This window comes from Hyperolius riggenbachi, chromosome 4 (assembly GCF_040937935.1).
Source record: "Hyperolius riggenbachi isolate aHypRig1 chromosome 4, aHypRig1.pri, whole genome shotgun sequence".
NCBI classification, from domain to species: domain Eukaryota; kingdom Metazoa; phylum Chordata; class Amphibia; order Anura; family Hyperoliidae; genus Hyperolius; species Hyperolius riggenbachi.
The window spans coordinates 67412202-67433645 of record NC_090649.1 but is presented as its reverse complement, the minus strand read 5'-3'; the positions used below and the strand labels follow the sequence as shown (position 1 = coordinate 67433645).

Here is a 21444-nt window from a genome sequence, read left to right as displayed (position 1 = left end):
GTGAAGATGATGACCTGCAGACTGATTGCGGATCAAACAACATGAACAGATTACAGGGCGAATATCAGTCATTTGTTGATCTCTCTGCTATTTTGTAACTTCTCACTCTGCAATGTATTGATTTATTTTCCCCTTTTTCTCTACAGTTCCTCTTTAAAGTGGACCTGCACTATTGCACAGGACAGAAGGAGAACATAGAGAAATCCACCCTGTATGTATTTAGAGAGTTTAGCCTGTTTAATTCCACTTCATCGGTAACTAATCACAACTGTGATTTACCCTCTCAGTTGTATCATCTCAGGAATCACGGCAGCCTCAGCAGAGCAGCTAATTTGTAAACACAGGATGTTAACCCTATGTCTCCTTCCATGAAAGCAGGAAGTAGACACACTACATATTTATTGCAGGACTTCTATCAGTTGTAACAAAGTAACATTTTTCTTTAAAAGGAAGTTTCAGGGACTATTAAAAAAAAATAAAAATCCGCATCCACTTACCTGGGGCTTCCTCCAGCCCGTGGCAGGCAGGAGGTGCCCTCGGCGCCACTCCGCAGGCTCAGAACTACTGAGCCTGCGCAGTACAGCCTGGAGGACGTCCGATGACGTCAGCGCGCTGCCGTGAGGCGCATTTTGGAACACAGAAGAAGCCCGACCTGGCCGCCGGCCTGGCCAGGTCGGGCGCACCACCGGAAGCCTGCGGAGCGGCGCCGAGGGCACCTCCTGCCTGCCACGGGTTGGAGGAAGCACCAGGTAAATGGATGCGGATTTTTTTTTTTTTTTTTAATAGTCCCTGAACCTTCCCTTTAAAGGCTGTGATGCTGTTACTTATCTTTTACAGCAGAGAGGAAGTTCTGAGTTCAGGTATCTGATAAATTACTGGGGGATGTTTATCAAATCAGCGCATAGTGCCACCATATCACCTTCAAAAGTGGATGCTGCCTGGGCAGGCAGCCAGTACAGCATGTATCATCAGTGTCCCTGCTGGCAGGTAAGTGTCCACATTTTTGATAATAAAGTTTGGAGAATCTGACATTTTTTGGTCAAAGGGCCCTTAAAGTGAATAGGAACCGCATTTAAAAAAATGAGACAGATACTTACCCAAGGATAGGGAAGGCGTTGGGTCCTATAGAGCCTTCCGGCTCCTCTCCTGGTCCCCTCGTTCCGGTGCTGGCTCGTCCAGTAGCAGTATTTGACTAAATTAGTCAAATACTGCTTTACCCGGCCGAAGGAGGCTTCAGAAGTCTTCAGGGAGCCCGAGTGCTCCTGAAGATGGGTGGCCCTGTACTGCACCTGCACAAGCACGCTCTCTTGCACGCTCACGCCTGTGTAGTATGGAGGACACGGCTCCCGAAGACTTCCAAATACCCTTTCGGTGGGGGATTGAAATGGGGGGGGGGGGTCAGCACAGGATAGAGGGCACCGGGAGAGGAGAGGGAAGGCTCTATACGACCCAGAGCCTTCCCTCTCCTTAGGTACAGTGGAGGAAATAATTATTTGACCCCTCACTGATTTTGTAAGTTTGTCCAATGACAAAGAAATGAAAAGTCTCAGAACAGTATCATTTCAATGGTAGGTTTATTTTAACAGTGGCAGATAGCACATCAAAAGGAAAATCGAAAAAATAACCTTAAATAAAAGATAGCAACTGATTTGCATTTCATTGAGTGAAATAAGTTTTTGAACCCTCTAACAATAAAAGACTTAATACTTTTGTTTGCAAGCACAGAGGTCAAACATTTCTTGTAATTGATGACCAAGTTTGCACACATTTTAGGAGGAATGTTGGTCCACTCCTCTTTGCAGGGTCATCTCTAAATCCCTAATGTTTCGAGGCTGTCTCTGTGCAACTCTGAGCTTGAGCTCCCTCCATAGGTTTTCTATTGGATTAAGGTCCGGAGACTGACTAGGCCACTCAAATGTGCTTCTTCTTGAGCCACTCCTTTGTTGCCTTTGCTGTATGTTTTGGGTCATTGTGCTGGAACACCCATCCACGACCCATTTTCAGTTTCCTGGCAGAGGGAAGGAGGTTGTCGTTCAGGATTTCACAATACATGGCTCCGTCCATTTTCCTGTTAATGCGATTAAGTTGTCCTGTGCCCTTAGCAAAAAACACCCCCAAAGCAAAATGTTTCCACCCCCATGCTTGACGGTGGGGACGGTGTTTTGGGGGTCATAGGCAGCATTTTTCTTCCTCCAAACACAGTGAGTTGAGTTAATGCCAAAGAGCTCTATTTTGGTCTCATCAGACCACAGCACCTTCTCCCAGTCACTCACAGAATCATTCAGGTGTTCATTGGCAAACTTCAGACGGGCCTGCACATGTGCCTTCTTGAGCAGGGGGACCTTGCAAGCCCTGCAGGATTTTAATCCATTGCGGTGTAATGTGTTTCCTTTGGTTTTCTTGGTGACTGTGGTCCCTGCTAATTTGAGGTCATTCACTAACTCCTCCCGTGTAGTTCTAGGATGCTTTTTCACCTTTCTCAGAACCATTGACACCCCACGAGGTGAGATCTTGCGTGGAGCCCCAGAGCGAGGTCGATTGATGGTCATTTTGTGCTCCTTCCATTTTCGAACAATTGCACCAACAGTTGTCACCTTCTCTCCCAGCTTCTTGCTAATGGTTTTGTAGCCCATTCCAGCCTTGTGCAGGTCTACAATTTTGTCTCTGACATCCTTGGACAGCTCTTTGGTCTTTCCCATGTTGGAGAGTTTGGAGTCTGCTTGATTGATTGATTCTGTGGACAGGTGTCTTTTATACAGGTGACTAGTTAAGACAGGTGTCCTTAATGAGGGTTACTAATTGAGTAGAAGTGTCTAACCACTCTGTGGGAGCCAGAACTCTTAATGGTTGGTAGGGGTTCAAAAACTTATTTCACTCAATGAAATGCAAATCAGTTGCTATCTTTTATTTAAGGTTATTTTTTCGATTTTCCTTTTGATGTGCTATCTGCCACTGTTAAAATAAACCTACCATTGAAATGATACTGTTCTGAGACTTTTCATTTCTTTGTCATTGGACAAACTTACAAAATCAGTGAGGGGTCAAATAATTATTTCCTCCACTGTAAGTATTTGCTTCATTTTTTTTTTTAAATGCGGTTCCCATTCTCTACACCAAATGCATCAAGTAGCATTGAAATTGCATTGAAACAGATGCACTATTGCAATGTGACTTTTTTTGCCATAGCAGTTTGACTTTTCTCTGTTTGCAGCCCACACTACTGCATTGCAAAGCGACAAAATATTGCGTTACTTACTACCCAACGTATGGTTACCACGCGTTTTGCATCAACGTGCGTCAGCATGCACTAATGTTGACAAATGGCAAGGCGAGTTTGCCTGAAAATAATGCGACTTTTAATCGCGGTGCACATGTCCCTTTTGAGAAGCTTGCGCCTTTTAAAATGTGCACCTTTTTGCAATAAGCTTGTGCCTTTTCTAGAGGGGACATGGAAGCAGGTGCTCTAGTGGCAATCAGTGCCAAAGCTGGGCGCCACTATAGGACTAATGCTATACCATGCTATACCCCACGTAAGGGTAATCTGGTGTTCTGGCAATTGCCGGACCCTAAATTACATCTCCCTCCAAGGGGGAATAGTAATTAACGCCGCCAGGAATTTGAGCAGCAGCAATGTGAGCCGTCAGTCGGGAGCACAAAGTAATTTCTTAAAGGACCACTATCGCAAAAAACTGTAACATTTAAGACACATCTTAGGCCTCTTGCACACTGCATGCATTTCAGATTCCGATTCCGCTTTTTAATCTGTTTTTACATCCGATTCCGATTCAGATTTTTAATCTTAACTGCATGCTGCGTTTTTTGATCCGTTTTTCTGTTGAATGTATTCAAGGAAAATCGGAATCGGAATCGGAAACGGAATCGGAATCGGAAAACGGATTTGCAGTGTGCAGGGAGCCTTATATGTACATTTCTCCCAGAGTAAAATGCACTATGAGGCCCAGTGCACACCAAAACCACTAGCAGATCCTCAAAACGCCAGTGGTTTTTGGGGCAGATTTCAGAGCGATTCTAGGCATGTTTAGAGAGGTTTTCTACACATGCCTAGCGTTATTGGGAGCGTTTTTATGTAGCAGATTACAAATATTGTTACAGTAAAAGCTGTTACTGAACAGCTTCTGTAACAAAAACTCTTGGAAAACCGCTCTGATGTAGCATTTTCCAGAGCGGTTTGCAGTTTTCTTATACTTTACATTGAGGCAGAAACGCTTCTGCAAACCGCAAATGTGCAGCAGGACCCACGTTTGCAGTTTGCTAAAAACCTCAAACCGCTGATGTGTACCATCCCATTGAAATACATTAGCCAAGCGTTTCCACTGGCGGATGCGGTTGGCGGATCGCTGCTAAAACCGCTCGGTGTGCACTGGGCCTCAATTACTTTTTCAAATGTTGCTGTCATTTACAGTACGTAGTAAAAAGCTTACAGATCTGACAGGTTTTGGACTAGTCCATCTCCTCATGGGCGTTCTCAGTATTACCCTTTTCCTTTACAAAAGCACTCTATACAAAGTTGCCGTAAGCTTTCCTACTTGTTTGCACACTATTTCGGCAGTGGTACTGAGTAATTCAGTTTAACCCAGGGGCTTAACTACCAGGGGAGCAGCCCATGCAACTGCAGGGGGGCCCAGAGGTGTGGAGAGGGGCCCCAACTACCCAACTTCACACCCTCTGATACTCCAGATCAGGTGTTTCTGTGCCTACACATGTTATGGGTGAGGAGGTCCTGATGGCCACACTTGTTCCATGACTCTTAGAAGATGGGCCCCCAGGCTGTGTGGGTCACCAAAGGGAGGCAAGGGAGAGTTAATTAACATTAAAGGGGCCCCATCAATGTTTTGTAGGGGGGGGCCCATAATTTGTAGTTACGCCCCTGGTTTAACCACTTAAAGCGGTTTAACACCCAGCATTACAACTTTGCTTTAAAAGATTGCTTACAGCTTACAAACTATTATGCCAGATTTTTTTTTTTAAGCAGAAATTCACTGAATGGGTTAAACATGACATTTTAGTGTTGGATTTAACTAGGAATCCGCATCCGTTCTTATCTGTAGTTACAAAATGTATCTTTATTTGGAATACAAATAGACCTTTGAAAAGCCTGCCAGGGAAGCCCTCTTTGTTCTCTCAGAGCAGTGTTTGTTTGTTACATTGTAGATAGATACATTTGTAACTAAACAAGCAAGCACGAGGAGCATTTCTAGCTAAATGCAGCACTAAAATGTCATGTTTAATCCATTCAGTGAATTTCTGCTAAAAAAAAAATCTGGCATAATAGTTTATAAGCTGTAAGCAATCTTTTAAAGCAAAGTTGAAATGCTGGGTGTTAGACCACTTTAAGTACCAGCGGTCTCTGCCTCCTTAAAGAGAAACTCCAACCAAAAATGTAACTTTATCCCAATCAATAGCTGATACCCCCTTTTACATGAGAAATCTATTCCTTTTCACAAACAGACCATCAGGGGGCGCTTTATGACTGATATTGTGGTGAAACCCCTCCCACAAGAAACCCCTCCCACAAGAAAAGTTCGAACTTTTGTCAGTTTGCTGTCTGTGAACCTTGTTGCATTGTGGGAAATAGCTGTTTCCAACTGTTTCCAACTGCCAAAAACCATGCAGCAGCTACATCACCTGCCAACAGTAAAATGTTCACTGGAGTTCCTCTTTAAAGGGGTTCTTTCGCGAAAAAAGTAGGCAGTTAAAAAATGGGACAGATGACAGGTTTTGGGCCAGTCCATCTTTTTAAGGGGGATTCTCAGGGCTTTCTTTGTTTTCAACAGCATTTTCTGAACAACAGTTGCAAAATCTAACTGACATAATAGTGTGCAAGTGATTAGGGAGGCCGGCTGGTATCTTGCTATTTTGGCAGTTAAACTGCTGTTCAGGAAATGCTGTTGAAAACAAAGAAAGCCCTGAGAATCCCCCTTAAAAAAATGGACTGGCCCAAAACCTGCCATCTGTCACATTTTTTAACTGCCTACTTTTTTCGCGAAATAACCCCTTTAAAGAGAACCTGTACTGAGTAAAATTATTTAAAATAAACACATGAGGTAACTTCAAATGAATATTACATAGTTACCTTGCCATCAGTTCCTCTCAGAAGCTCACCATTTTCTTCTGACAATGATCCCTTCCAGTTCTGACAACATTTTGTCAGAACTGAAATATATCAGTTGCTGCCAATTATATATCAGTTGCTGTCAGTTACAGCTGAGAGGAGAACTGATGTGTCCATGTTTCCCTATGGCTCAAGTGGGCCATGTTACAGTTTAACAGTGTGCTGACCAGGAAGCTGTTAGGGGGTAATAGCCATTTTCAAAATGGAGGACGGAGATTTCCATTGATCACAATGGACAAACAGGATGCAGGAGAGGAAAAATAGATAGAGGAGTAGACTACACAGGAGGTAAGTATGACTTGTGTATGTTTATTTTGACTTTTAATGTTCAGTTCAGGTTTTCTTTAAGGACCAGAGACCGCTGGTACAATACGACAGACTCCCAACGAATCACCCCATATACCCGCCATCACCACCGCATGCCGGGATCCTAAGAACATCCACTCTGCCTGTCTCTATGTTGGCAGAGTCATGTGAGCCGGTCAGGAGCCGCTTTCATTGGCTCCTGGCCGTGTCTATCAATGTGAGCCTATGTGAGAGGCAGAGCAAGTGAGCTGCGGCGAGAGACGTCGGGATACAGCGGCGAGATCGGCGGGGAGCGACGAAAACGACGGATGCGTGCTGCAACGGTCATTGAAATCTATGCCGTGCCAGCCAGATAACCACCAAAACAGGGCGTAGATTTCAATCACCGTGGTCCTTAAGTAGTTAATAAGTGCTTTTGTACATAAGCAAATAACTGAGAATTCCCCATGAGGAGATGGACTGGTCCAAAACCTGACAGATGTGTCTGATTTTCCCTACCTACTGTAAGTGACAGCAACATAGGAACAAAGTCATATACAAAACATTTTACTTTGGGCAATGTGTACATTTATAAGAATGTATTTTACATTTTACAATGTTTTGTGGTAGTTGTCCTTGAGAGGGATATGGAGGTTGCCATATTTACTTCCATTTAAACAGTGCACATTGCCTGGCTGTCCCCGGATCCTCCACCTCTAATACTTTTAGTCAGACACTGAACAAGCATGCAAATCAGATGTTTAAAGTTTGACTGTTTTGGCGCATGCTTGTTTCAGGTGTGGGATTCAGACACTACTGATGCATGTAAGGTCAGCAGAATGCCAGGCAACTGGTATTGTTTAACCTCCCTGGCCATAATCCAGAGCATAGCTTGGGCTAGCCACTGGGAGCTCAATGCAGAGTGTAGTGCGCAGCAGGTGTTTTTACTCACCTTCCGAGGCATCCAGACGTCAGAAACTGTTCTCCTTCCTGTCCTCTGAGGCTCTGAATCACTCTGGTGACTGTAACTCACTACAGAGTTACAGTGCCACCCGGAGGATAGAGGTAAAATTGCAGCGCTGGAGCCCACGGAGGTGAGTGAGAGCAGGGGCTGCTGCAGAGACTCTGGCGGCATGATTTTTTCCTGTTCTTAGGGTCTGAAACGTTTTTAAAAGACTTTAAAATCCGGAAATAATCATCCCGCCAGGGAGGTTAAGAGGAAATAAATATGGCAGCCTTCATATCCCTCTCAGGTCAGTTGCCTTTTAACTTAGGTTTATTGGTTAGTGTAATGTATCACGTAAGGGCAGCGTTAGCAAAAGATCTAAGGGTAGTTTTGGTTACAAAAAAATACATAAATAGTTATCTTAGGGACTCAGCTTTTTTATGTATGTATGCCATGAGGCTATATTACTGTCACTTTTGCAAATAAGGGCTTGTAATTAGTGACGGACACAAAACTGAAAAAATACACCTTCATTTCCAAATAAAATATTGTCGCCATACATTGTACTAGGCACATATTTCAAACCATGTAATAACTGGGACAAATGAGCAAATAAAATGAGCGGGTTTTATCCACAGTAGCACTTTGTATTTTAAAACGTAAATGTCCGAAAACTGAGAGATGATGAATTATTTCCAGTTTTATTTTTTTTTATGCATTTTGAATAAAATAATTCTTAGCGAACCCTACCACCCAAAGAATGTTTAATTGGTGGTGAAAAAAACAAGATATAGATCATTTTGTTGTGATAAGTAGTGATAAAGTTATTGGCAAATGAAAAAGAGGAGCACTGTCAGGTGAAAATTGCTCTGGTCCATTAAAAAAAAAAACCTTAGCAGTGAAGTGATTATTAAAGAGACACTGAAGCGAAAAAAAAAAAATATGATATAGTGAATTGGTTGTGTACTATGAATAATTACTAGAAGATTAGCAGCAAAGAAAATATTCTCATACTTTTATTTTCAGGTATATAGTGTTTTTTCTAACATTGCATCATTCTCTAATATGTGCAGATTACACAACACTCAGCATTCAAAATGAGTCTTTCAGAGCAGTCTGTGAAGTAATGAACTCTCCTCTAGCAGAGGAAAAGTAAATAGTCCAGGAACAGTTGAGATAATAAAAGTCAGATAACAGCCCTCTCCACGACTAACTTAGTCGCAGAGCTTAATGGCTTGTTTGCAGAGAGTTAACAACTGGAGTTTCTTAACTCTTCCTGTACTGGAAACAATTACACTGATGTATCTGATCTTAATGTTTTATTTCTTAGCTGTACTACACATACAAATCATAATATCATCTTTTTTTTTTTCGCTTCAGTGTCTCTTTAAAGCAGACCTCAGAGGCCCTCATCAACAACTGTTTTGTTACTTGGCAGTCACAAGTCACTTTCACTGTACTTTTAGGTCTCTTTCACAGTGCGACGTTAAAGTCGCAGGTTAGAAAATGTTTCAATGCAGACTGACGCGCAGCAATGCAAAGTCTGTGCGACATTCACAGTGCACACGTTGCGTTTGTGTGTAACATGTAGCGTTATTAGAAAGTGCTGCATGCTGTGCGTTATACACGTTATTAGCTGCGTTGGACTGTTCGCACATGCTCAGTAATGACTTGGAAGCATACTTTTCCTTGCCTGTATGCTCTACTGTATGTGACGATAACGGGGCATTAAGTTGCGTTGCGACTTTTTGGGGGCTTTGCGTTGTAATTTGCGCTGCGACCCTAATGTTGCATCAAAACGCAACGTCCTACTGTGAAAGAGGCCTCAAGGTAATGAAAAAAAACATTTGAGAAGTTTTTGCAGATTTGCAGAAACTGTTTTATGTGACGGACGATCTCAGGAGGATGTGGCTGACACAGAACATAGACCTCGTATTGCGTGCTTCTCTGACTTTCAGGTGCATGTTTGAGAGCAGCTCATGCTATACATTAACACCTTCAGACCTCCAGGGACACATTTCAGGAGTATGCAGCAGCAGTGACCCCCCTCTTTAAAAGTTCTGTTCACCCTGGAAGCTACATTGACAGGTTAGCATAACATGAACTGTCACAATGGAAGGGTTAAACCGTGTAGACCTTGGGTGGAAGAGAAAAGTTAAAATAGTCCATGTATTCTACTTCTGATGTATTTTTGGAGGTGTTTGTGCTCTGGCCGGCTTCTAATCTCTGATGTGACAAGGATTTCCCTCTGGTATAGGACAGTGCTCTTCTGTATCACCGTGGAACTCAGTCCTAAATTACTGCTCAGTGGCCTATAAGAAGCGTAGCAGCTCCCATAAACTTTTTATAGCTTAGGAAAATAAACATGTGGTTTGGGGCCTTCACATAGCCAGTGCTAACAAAGTTTGAGCTTGCTTTAGAGAACTAAGAAAGAAAATATTGGTAAAACTAATAAATGTCCAAGCCAACAAACGGCAGGACAAGGCAGGGGAGGGAGAGGAAAGGAGATGGGTCCTGTAGGGTAGACCAAGTATTTGACATGTGTTGATGGCTTCATTAACCCAACAGCAGGTTCATCTGCCAGCATTGCACTCACATTGGATTTGATGTTGGCGTAACTCAATGAGTTTAGAATTATATTGCTACTGGAGGGAGGAGGATACGGTTAGGTGCCAGGGCTGGGTTTCTGGAAAGGCCGCAAAGGCCCTGGCCTCGGGCGGCTGCAGCTCAAGGCGGCACCTGGATATGAAAGAGGCGTTGCTGCATAGAGAAGAGGAGGCTGAAAATAGGGAGCAATCCATGAAAAAGGGAAACTAATGCTTAAGGGTAGGGATGGTCAAAAATGCCGATTTCTGATTCCGCAGAAATTCCAATTTCCGCCAATACCGATTCTACGGATTTCCAATCGGTTTCCAATTTCCGAGTTCGGATTTCTGAGTAGAGTTTTTCTGGTCATTTTTTGCATTCTCTGATTGGCCAAATACCTCTGAGTTGTTTCTGCATTCTCTGATTGGCCCAATGCTTCCGAGTTCTGTGATGGGGCTAAAATTACCGAGTTTTGGTAATGCGGTATTTCCGCAGAAAATTTCAGAAATTCGAAAATCTCAGTTCCGCAAAATCCGAATGAGCATCCCTTTCTTAAGGGAGCTTTTCATGGAAGAGAGGGGCTGCTGTACATGGATGATTCACATGGAAGAGGGGGCTGCTGTACATGGATAATACGCATGGAAGAGGGGGCTGCACATGGAATGGGAGGGGGCTGCTGTACATGGATGATTCACATGGAAGAGGGGGCTGCTGTACATGGATAATACGCATGGAAGAGGGGGCTGCACATGGGAGAGGGGCTACTGTACATGGATGATACACATGGAAGAGGGGGCTGCACATGGAATGGGAGGGGGCTGCAGTACATGGATGATACACATGGAAGAGGGGGCTGCACATGGAATGGGAGGGGGGCTGCTGTACATGGATGATACACATGGAAGAGGGGGCTGCACATGGAATGGGAGGAGCTACAGTACATGGATGAGACACATGGAAGAGGGGGCTGCACATGGAATGGGAGGAGCTACAGTACATGGATGAGACACATGGAAGAGGGGGCTGCACATGGAATGGGAGGAGCTACAGTACATGGATGAGACACATGGAAGAGGGGGCTGCACATGGAATGGGAGCAGCTACAGTACATGGATGAGACACATGGAAGAGGGGGCTGCAGTACATGGATGATACACATGGAAGAGGGGGCTGCACATGGAATGGGAGCAGCTACAGTACATGGATGAGACACATGAAAGAGGGGGCGGCACATGGATTTGGAGGGGCTACAGTACATGGATGATACACATGGAAGAGGGGGCTGCACATGGAATGGGAGGGGGCTGGTGTACATGGATGATACACATGGAAGAGGAGGCTGCACATGGAATGGGAGGGAGGCTGCTGTACATGGATGATACACGTGGAAGAGGAGGCTGCACATGGATTGGGAGGGGGCTGCAGTACATGGATGATACACATGGAAGAGGGGGCTGCAGTACATGGATGATACACATGGAAGAGGGGGCTGCACATGGAATGAGAGGGGGCTGCAGTACATGGATGATACACATGGAAGAGGGGGCTGCACATGGAATGGGAGGGGCCTGCAGCACATGGATGATACACATGGAAGAGGGGGCTGCACATGTAATGGGAGAAGCTACAGTACATGGATGATACACATGGAAGAGGAGCTACAGTACATGGATGAGACACATGGAAGAGGGGGCTGCACATGGAATGAGAGGAGCTACAGTACATGGATGATACACATGGAAGAGGGGGCTGCACATGGAATGGGAGGAGCTACAGTACATGGATGAGACACATGGAAGAGGGGGCTGCACATGGAATGGGAGGGGGCTGCAGTACATGGATGATACACATGGAAGAGGAGGCTGCACATGGAATGGGAGGGGGCTACAGTACATGGATGATACACATGGAAGAGGAGGCTGCACATGGAATGGGAGGGGCTGCAGTACATGGATGATACACATGGAAGAGGGGGCTGCACATGGAATGGGAGAGGCCTGCAGCACATGGATGATACACATGGAAGAGGGGGCTGCACATGGAATGGGAGGAGCTACAGTACATGGATGATACACATGGAAGAGGGGGCTGCACATGGAATGGGAGGGGGCTGCAGTACATGGATGATACACATGGAAGAGGGGGCTGCACATGGATTGGGAGGGGGCTACAGTACATGGATGTTATACATGAAAGAAGGGGCAGCACATGGAATGGGAGGGGCTGTAGTACATGGATGATACACATGGAAGAGGGGGCTGCACATGGAATAGTAGGGGTGCTACTGCATATGGAAGGTGAGCCCACACAAAGTATAAACCTGGCCTTGTTAGGAGCTTACAAATCACTTCAAAAAGAGATATGTTCTATCCCCCTAATTCTAACTCGTGTAGCCATCTCCCACTCCCCACCATTCCCCCTCATGCTCACCTCTTAGGAGGTCTGGGGACCAGACGGGGTGTCAATAAGAAAAATGGTGACTCCACTCTAAAAGGTTACTGCTGACATTTTGGCTTAAGATGCCTGGCTGTATTAACCTTTAATCTTCTGGGTAAGGATTAGAAAACAGTGTGTGTTGAGGGCCCTCTTACTATTTAGGAATGTTTTTTTTTCTATTTTTACATGAATAGCCTTTTATAATAAGGAGTGCAGTCGTACCAATAAGTATACAGTGGGATAGCCAGTTGGGATCAGATAGAACTGGTCAGTTTTGGACAGTGCAGTGAGAGTTTTCAAAGTGTTGCTTAACACCTCTCATAAACCAACATGTTTTTCCCCTTAAGATAGGGCTTTGTCAGGGGTTAACAGAGTGCAAGCAAGAAACAAAAAGTTCCAACCCAAAGGTAATCATGCCTGTCCAGCATAGCAGGGTGTTCTCCTGTCAGATTCAGTGTGCTAATATAAGTAGCCTCCCCTATGGCGTAAGCCATCCCTTACTCTCCTTTGCATGCTCCACCCTCCATAGAATGCCATATTACATAGTTGGATGGAAAAGGCACATACATTCATGAAGTTCAACCAGCAAATATGGTACAGCACTAGCCTGTGCCCACTTAGTTGATCCAGAGGAAGGCAAAAAAAACTTTACAAGGCTTGGACCAATTAGCCCTAAGTCTGGTTTCACAGTAGGACGTTGCATTTTAGGGGACGTTATGGTCGCATAACGTGCCCCTAACGCAACGCCTGGTGCTCTCTAATGTGGACGTCAGAGTGAGCCGCATTGTGCAGCTCACTCTGGCGTCCGTGATGCCGTGATGCGTACTCTGGGACGCATGCGGCATCACGTGGTCCCGCCCGGCCAATCGCCGCACAGAGCGGCCGCTCCAGGAAGTAAACACTGCACGTCACTGAGTGCAGTGAATATTAATTAGCCATGTGCCTGGCCGCTCTCCACTCCTCCCCAACATTACTGAGCATGTGCAAGCAGTCTAACGCGGCTCTGCCGCTTATAAAGTACTGCATGCAGTACGTTCTGTTATGGCGCAGCGTTACTAAGTAACGCAACGTGGGCACTGTGAACAGCCCATTGATTTTTCATTGCTGTGCGGTGGGCTGCGTTACAGGCTGCTCTAACGTGCGCCTGTAACGTCCCACTGTGAAACCAGCCTAAAAGGGAAAAAAATCCTTCCCAGCTCCAGATGGCAATCAGATAAAATCCCTGGATTAACACCGCCAGGAATTATCCAGTAATTATAGCCATAGATGTCCAAGGAAAGCATCCAAGCTCCCTTTAAATGCAGACATAGTTTGCCATAATTACCCTAACTACTTCACGTGGTAACACATTCCACATTTTAATCACTCTTACTGTAAATAACTCTCTCCTAAATAACAAAACACTTTTTCTTTCATGCACACATAATGTCCTCTAGTCTTTTGCACAAACCTAGGGACAAAAAGCTCATCTGCAAAGCTTTTATGTTGCCCTCTGATGTATGATTTATACATGTTTATTAGATTCCCTCTAAGTCCTCTTTTCTCCACACTAAATAAGCCCAGTTTATCTAACCTTCCTGGTAAGTGAGATCTTCTATCCCTCTAATCAATATTGTTGCTCATCTCTGCACCTGCTCTAAAACTGCAATGTCCCTCCTGTAATGTTGTGTCCAGAACTGAATTCCATATTCCACACATGACCTTACAAGGGAATTGAACAAGGGCAGTAGTAGGCTAACATCCCGAGTTATTATTTCCCTTTTAGTGCATCCCAAATTTGTATCTGCTTTAGCTGTAGCTACTTGGCATTGAGTATGATTTAATATTGGATGATGGGTTGTTGCATCTCACCTACCCTGCTCACCAGTGGGTGTTCCTGCAGCCTTAACGGTAAAAAATAGTACTAGAGTTATCCATATTTTAGTGCATACCAAATAAAGGTTATATTATAATTGGTACAAATGTGTTCGCTGATTTTCCCCTTTTTTACACATTCGGCGTGTTTGGAGAACAAGAAACCCCTCAGTAGGTACATAGCCCCCTACTTTTGGCCTAAAAAAATTAGCCAAATACAGTGACCCACCATTAGGCCAACGACCCCCTATGTGTGACCCTTGCTTCCCTTCCCGTGAAGAACATGCTCCAGTGTCAATCCTTGGGCTTTTCCTACAGCTTTGTAACCAGGGGTGGTTCTCCGATGAAGCAGGATGAATCATGTGCTTCAGGGTGGTGACAATTACAGGGAGCCAAGCCAGCACGTTTACAGTGTACACACAGGTGTGTGAGGGGTGTGTCCTCACAATGTTTGCTTCAGGCATCAAAAAGTCTATATCCAGCCCTGTTTGTAACTCAGTGCTAGAGCTCACTGAAGTCACATGACTGTGGTAACATCTCAGTGGACCTGGGGCTCTGCCATAAGTTAAAAGCTGCAGGGGAGAAGGTTTTTCAGTACGCTTCCAAAGCATGCTCCGCCCATGTAAGCCCATCCCACAGACCAATGTCCCACAGTCATGCCTACTCCCCACTTTTAGATCCATGGTGATCGCCACCATACCATGTCATAATAGTGGAAATATGACATCATCATTGGGGTATGTGTAATTAATTTGTCAATATGGAAATGGATGTTCCTGTCGCTACCTTATGGGCTATGGTGGCGCTCAAATTAACAGGCGTGCAATGCCCCCATTTTCACTGCTTTACTTCCTGGGAGTAAAAATATAGAGGATATTCGCATGCGATCATTAACATTTATGCCGCCTGGACGTGATTGTCATGTCCAGGCGGCTGCTGCTGAGCACTCCGGTACGCGATCGTACGCTCCCGTGCCGCTCCCTGTTAGCCCGGAGATCGATGAATGGGAACATGGTTCCCATTCATTGAGCTAAGTCCTCGGTAGAAAGACTGACGGCTTCTTTTCAGAAGCCGCAGTCTTTCAGAGAAAAAAAAAAGTTTTGTTCCTCTTTATACTTCCTGGAAGCGAGAGTGCTCATACCTCATACCGATCTGTAGCAGCATTACTCACCTTTCCGGCATCCAGTGCTCCAATTCTTCAAACGGTGATCTCACCCTGGGGTTCGAGAGCCTCGGACAACCTGAAGAAGACAGTTGTGAGCTTCCAGATCCTGGGGGAGGTGAGTTAAAACCACTCTTGCGCTTAAGCTCTGCATATAACCCCCAGTGACTACCCCAGCCCAGGAATACTGCTAAGGAGGGCGAAACTTTTTTATGACTCCCATTTGGGGGCATCATGTTGTGTAATATTTGGGGGTTACTCTGACTAACATGTCAGAGTCCTGCTGCTAAATATTCTATAGTAATTTTCGCTAATATTTGGGGGAATACCCTGCTTAATATTTTTGGGAAAACTCTTCCTAATATTTGGTCGGCAATATATATTGTTATTTGGGAGGTAATCTGCATATTGTTGTTTAGGGGGTTCTCTGCATGCATGTTATTTAGGGGTACACTCTGCATATTGTTGTTTAGGAGGGCACTCTGCATATTGTTTGGGAGATTCTCTGCATATTGTTGTTTAGGGGTACTGTAACCCGTTTGATCCGTGAGCACCAGGCACTCGGCTAAGTGGAATCTACCAGACACTGACTCAGATGAAATGATCAAAGATTTATTCATATTGTTTGGGGGGCACTCTTCATGTTGTTGTTTAGGGGGCACTCTGCATATTGTTTGGGGGATTCTCTGCATGCTGTTGTTTAGGGAGCACTGTACATATTGTTGTTATTTGGGGGCTCTCTGCATATTGTTGTTTAGGGGGCACTCTGCATACTATTATTTGGGCACACACGACTTCTAGTTATACGTTTTCTTTTCTGAGCTGATGGTACCATATAAATTAAAAAAATAATAATGATAAGATCCAATCAGCAACACCCAATGGGTTAAGGCACGTCTGGTGACCTCACAAACCGTTTCTCGCGGTCCAGATAAGTTTCCACAGAGACGCCGCCATTGATAAAGATCCAGAGTCGAGCTTTTTTTCAGAAACTGCCTTCAGAATAGAAACTTCCAAACAAGGCAAAGTAAAACCAGGGCCGGAGCGCCTCTCCCTCGAGGAGGAAAGAGAAAGTACTTGGCAGCTGTGCCGTCACCGTGCAATCCAGACCAGTTATTTTTCCTCTAGCCCCGACTAATGAAAGGGTAACGTTCACCTCCTCCGTCCCCTTTAATGGCTGTCAGGGCCTGGCTGCTGTGAATGGGGGTTATATCACTGAAATAAGGAGAGATTTTTACACAGGCAATTTTATGACTGAAAAGTTGTCCTGTGGTTTGTTTTTTCCCTTCTCTCTTCCAATATGCGGCTAAAGTGCACACACGCTGCATTTTTCGTGGATTTCCAGCGATATTATTCATTTCATGTGGCTGAAATAAAGCACAGAGAGATCTGTTAGAGGAAGGCAAGACTAACAAACTTCATTCTGCGCTCAGCGCTGTGGGTGGCACGGTTACGTCTTGTGCTGGGACCAGGCCCGAAATGCTAAGCAGGGGACTGTGACCCCGCAAGCATGGAGACAATGGCTGCAGGAAGGCCAGATTAAACCCCACCCCCAAAGCACACATCACTCACTGAACTGTGCCTAAAGGGGTGCTCCGGGTTAACTACAAAAATCTATTTACCATATATAATCTTAGAGTCCCTTTCACACTGGTGCGATGCGTTATCCTATTTTGCCGCAGGGTAACGCTACACCAATGAAAGTCTATGGGGCATTTCATACTTGCGCTGTGCGATACGCCAGAAGTCCTCAATTTGCCACTCAGGTAACGCTAGAACATTTGGGCGTTGGTTGCTGTGCGGGGACCGGTAGTCATGTAAGTCTATGCCGACGCAGCTTTTTAAAAAAGATTTTGGTGTTCGTGTTGCGGCACGCATGCAAGGAAAGTGTATTTTTTCAATACACCTCCGCGCAATTCTAATTCCGGCCACAGGAAGTGAGTGATAGCCTCACTTCCTGCTTGGCCTGCAGGCCGAATGGAGATTACTGTACACTGCGGCATTAATCTCCATAGGCTTTTTTTGGCTAATCACACCGCACTACAACTGCAGGTCGGCAGTGTGAAACCGGCCTCAAGTAAACCTGTGTGGTTTAAAATTCAAAAATTGTGATACTCACCTTGGGAGAGGGAAGCTTCTGGATCCTTATGAGGCTCCTCCCATCCACATACGTCAAGCCGCTCCAGTACTGAGACCAGGGCCGGATTTCCAGAAAGCCCACAAAGACCTGGGTCTTGGGCGGCTGCAGCCTGAAGGGCACCTGGATATGCAATAGGGGTTGCTAAAACTACATGTGGAATGGGAGGGGCACTGCTGCTTATGAAAGGGGAGCCCCAACAAACTGGGCCTATGGGCAGAAAAAATATAAATCCGGCCTTGGCCTGGGACCCTTGAAGAGTGGCCTCCCTGTACCTGCACCGTCATTGCTCTGGCTCCGCCTCTCACATGTGTAGTAGCATGGGCGTGATCCTGCTCGGCTTTTTCTGAAGAAAGTGAAGGGAATGCGTGCTAGTGTGCAAGCTCTTCCTCGGGGGGTACCAACACTGAAACAAGCCTGCAGAAGAGGATGGGGGAAGGCTCTTTAGGATCTAGAGGCTTCCCCCTCCTGAGGCGAGTACCCCATAGCAGCACTTTGTTTCCCTCCAGGCAGAGGCGTATCTAGAGGGGTGCAGGCATGTCTTGTGCCACGGGTGCCACAGCACCATGGGCGCCATGCCTGCCCCTGTGTGGCACCGGCCTGCCTTCCTCCATGCCTCCCTGTCATTCAGACCTTAGATCAGATTAATGCTGTTATCTGGGGAACATGATTACCTAACCTATGCATGTAGGGGCACTTGGCTTAGTACTAGAACAGATGACAGAGAGTGAATAACGAGCTATTTTCAAAAAAGTAACCACAGCAATATCTTGAGCCAAAACACACAAGCAACCATAACACATGTACACAAGAAATCATGCTGTTTTTAGAGGGGAAGGGGGCTCTAACTGAGGACAGGGGGGGGGGGGGGCGCAATTTCATTGTTTGTCATAGGCGCCTTATTACCCTGATACCCCCCTGCCTCCAGGTACACTTTAAGGAGGATCTTTAACCAAGGATTGAACTTCATTCCAATCAGTAGCCGATATTCCCTTTCCCACTAGAAATATTTCCCTTTTCTCGAATAGTTCATCGGGGACATCCATATGCAGGGGCGTAGCAATAGGGGGTGCAGAGGTAGCGACCGCATCGGGGCCCTTGGGCCAGAGGGGCCCCGTAGGGCCCTCCCTGAACTTCAGCATTAGCTCTCTATTGGTCCTGTGCTCATAATAATCAGTTCTATAGATACTTCGAATAGTGGTAATCATTAACAAACTGTTCCCCATCCCCTTATTGCACCTCTGACACTGTAGTTGCCATTGGCAGGTTTTGGCGCGCCATATCATTTGTTATGTACAGAGTGCTTGGGGGGCCCCATGTAAAACTTGCATCGGGGCCCACAGCTCCTAAGCTACGCCACTGTCCATATGGCTGATATTGTGGTGAAACCCCTCCCACAGTGTGATGTCAGGGCTATGGCCCTGACAGTTTCCTCTCTGTGAACCTTGTTGCATTGTGGGAAATAATGTATATAACATCCAACCTCTTAGACTATCACATTGTTAGTGGGTGCAGTTCACAATCACTGCCATAGTCATGTGTCTGTATATGTATGATGTAGTGTATATATCGTAGTTTAGGGCCAATTTAGCGGGAAGCCAATTAACTTATTTGGTTTTGGGATATGAGAGGAAGCCGGTGTGCCCAGAGAAAACCCACGCAGTCATGAGTTTTTTGTGCATATTTTGCCCTGGCTGGGACTTTGAACCCAGCGCTGCGAGACTAGAGTGCTAACCACTACGCCACCATGCTGCCCATAGTGCTGTGCATAGTGTATGTCCATAGCAAGACATCCCTCACATGATCTGCAGCCAGTAGAGGTATACTTGTGTCTCCTACGAACACTATTCAGGCCGTTCCCATTCACTTGAACTTATCCAACCCTGCCTTGTAAAAGTGAAGATAAATGTGAGAAAAATGATTTACCGCAGATGCTTCCTCGTGTTTTACATTTTGGTAATTATGTGTTGCAATGTAATACCTAATAATGGGAAATCCAGAATAACAAGGAGCGGTACTGAGCCAAGACGAGGCCGAGCTGCTCCAAGGCTCAATGTAACATATGGGCTTAATTCAGGTAGTCTACACACTCTGCAGCTTGTGCTAGTATTACGCTGCACAGTGAGATCTGTGTCACAGGAGGGGGCAGATTAAGGCCCGACACACACCTGCATATGCAGTCAGCTCGGAAACAATCATTTGTGATTCTTGTGGGGTGGACCTTTCCCTGTACAGACATGCTGGTAAGCTGTCCGCCAAACCAAGTGTTCTGCCTGGGGGAGGGTGAGTGGGAAATAACTATAGCAACCAACCATGGTTCTCTAGCAGGCCCAGTGACTAGGGACCAATCAGTGGGTGTCAAAGGGCTCCTATACAACCTCTACAAAAGCCATAGGTACAGACACAAAACATGTCTATTGTGCTTTTCTCCTAGTGGACTCAAAGCGCCAGAGCTGCAGTCACTAGGGTGCGCTCTATAGGCAATGGCAGTGTTAAGGAGTCTTACTCAAGGTCTCCTCACTGAATAGGTCGGTGGCTTACTGAAAAGGAGCAGAGGTTCGAACCCTGGTCCCATGTGTCAGAGGCAGAGCCCTTAACCATTACACTATCCAGGCAAAGCAAATCTGCAAAGATTACTTCACGTGACCAAAGTTGCAACTTAACCCAGAGGCTGCTGATGCTCCTGTTGCTATTGGAGCTGAAAAAAAGAGACAACATGCAGTACAGGATGGGGAAGGGGGGTAAGGGGGCGGGTATGGGGTTGAGTAGGAGAACAATGCGCTTGGGAGTTGGTCGGGCATCAGACATCACACATGTTGGCTCTTTAGGCCATGTCAAGGGGCTCCCCTACGCATGGTACATTCTCAGCCAAGGCAGTCCTTAACAGCCTACTTGGCCAAATTTAATCATAACCCTGACGATGCTGGAAGGGTGAAACCGCTCGGGTTATGAGCTAGCAATGCCTTGGAGCCCAGATGTAAGTCATCAAAGGGTTTTTTATTCCTTTCCTATTTAATAAAGAGTTATTGAATATTCTACTAAAAATGTCAGTTTTGTGTGCAATGCTTCTGAATTTAAAAATCCTTTAAATATTTAAAGTCTACCTGACCCGAGGCAAAGCTACATAAGGTATGCACAGACATATGCCCATGCTGGATCCAACTACCTCTGCACATTGTTCCCCCCCAGTCTCTATAATCACACTTTACTCTAGACTCTGAACTTTCCTTTAAACCCCACATCCAAGGTATTTCCAGATCCTGCAACTTCCACCTCCGCAACATCTCCAAGATTCGCTCCTACCTGTCCCCTGACACCACGAAACTCCTTATCCATGCCCTTGCCTAGTCGCACCACGCATAACTCAGTCACATGCACGATTGCAGGACTTCACCAGGGCTGCCCCTACTCTCTGGAACTTGCTCCCACCAGCCGTCAGACTTGCCCCCACCTTTAATACCTTCAAACAAGCTCTCAAGACTTACCTCTTCATGCTTGCATACCCCCCTACACCAGCACCATAATATGTCCTGTTAGACACCCTCTCAAAAGATGCACCTATTGTCTCCACCCCCACCCTTTAGATTGTAAGCCTCTGGCAGGGCCCTCATCCCTAGTGTTTCCAGCTTGATCATGCAATCTTACTCACAACCACCCCTCTTGTGGACTAGAACAGTCTCTATTTTGACCTATGACACTGTATTGTTATCAAATCATTTGCATGATCTTGTTTTGTTGTGAGTTTCCGTATGTTCTACCTGTATGTTACCCATTTATCTATTGTGCAGCGCTGCGTAATATGTTGGAGCTTTATAAATACAATAAATAATAATAATTTTAGCTAAAGTCAAATTTTCAGACAGGAAGAGGCAGGCTTGCAGCAATGTCTCCTCTTATCACCTTCC

The 21444-nt window shown here is 45.5% G+C and overlaps 1 protein-coding gene across 7 annotated transcripts in view; it reads left to right on the top strand.

The window, feature by feature from the left end:
- The window catches only part of SUPT3H (SPT3 homolog, SAGA and STAGA complex component), a 749779-nt gene that overhangs the window by 705398 nt on the left and 22937 nt on the right, over positions 1-21444 (top strand). For 4 of the 7 annotated variants that reach the window (XM_068280162.1, XM_068280158.1, XM_068280166.1 and 1 more), the window contains one exon: positions 147-339. In XM_068280162.1, coding sequence (XP_068136263.1) covers positions 147-338 — 192 coding nt within the window. In that variant the 3' untranslated portion in view covers position 339. Of the gene's footprint in view, positions 1-146; positions 340-837; positions 988-21444 lie in introns of those variants that run through there. The other 3 variants (XR_011031323.1, XR_011031322.1, XM_068280159.1) reach the window with 2 other exon arrangements.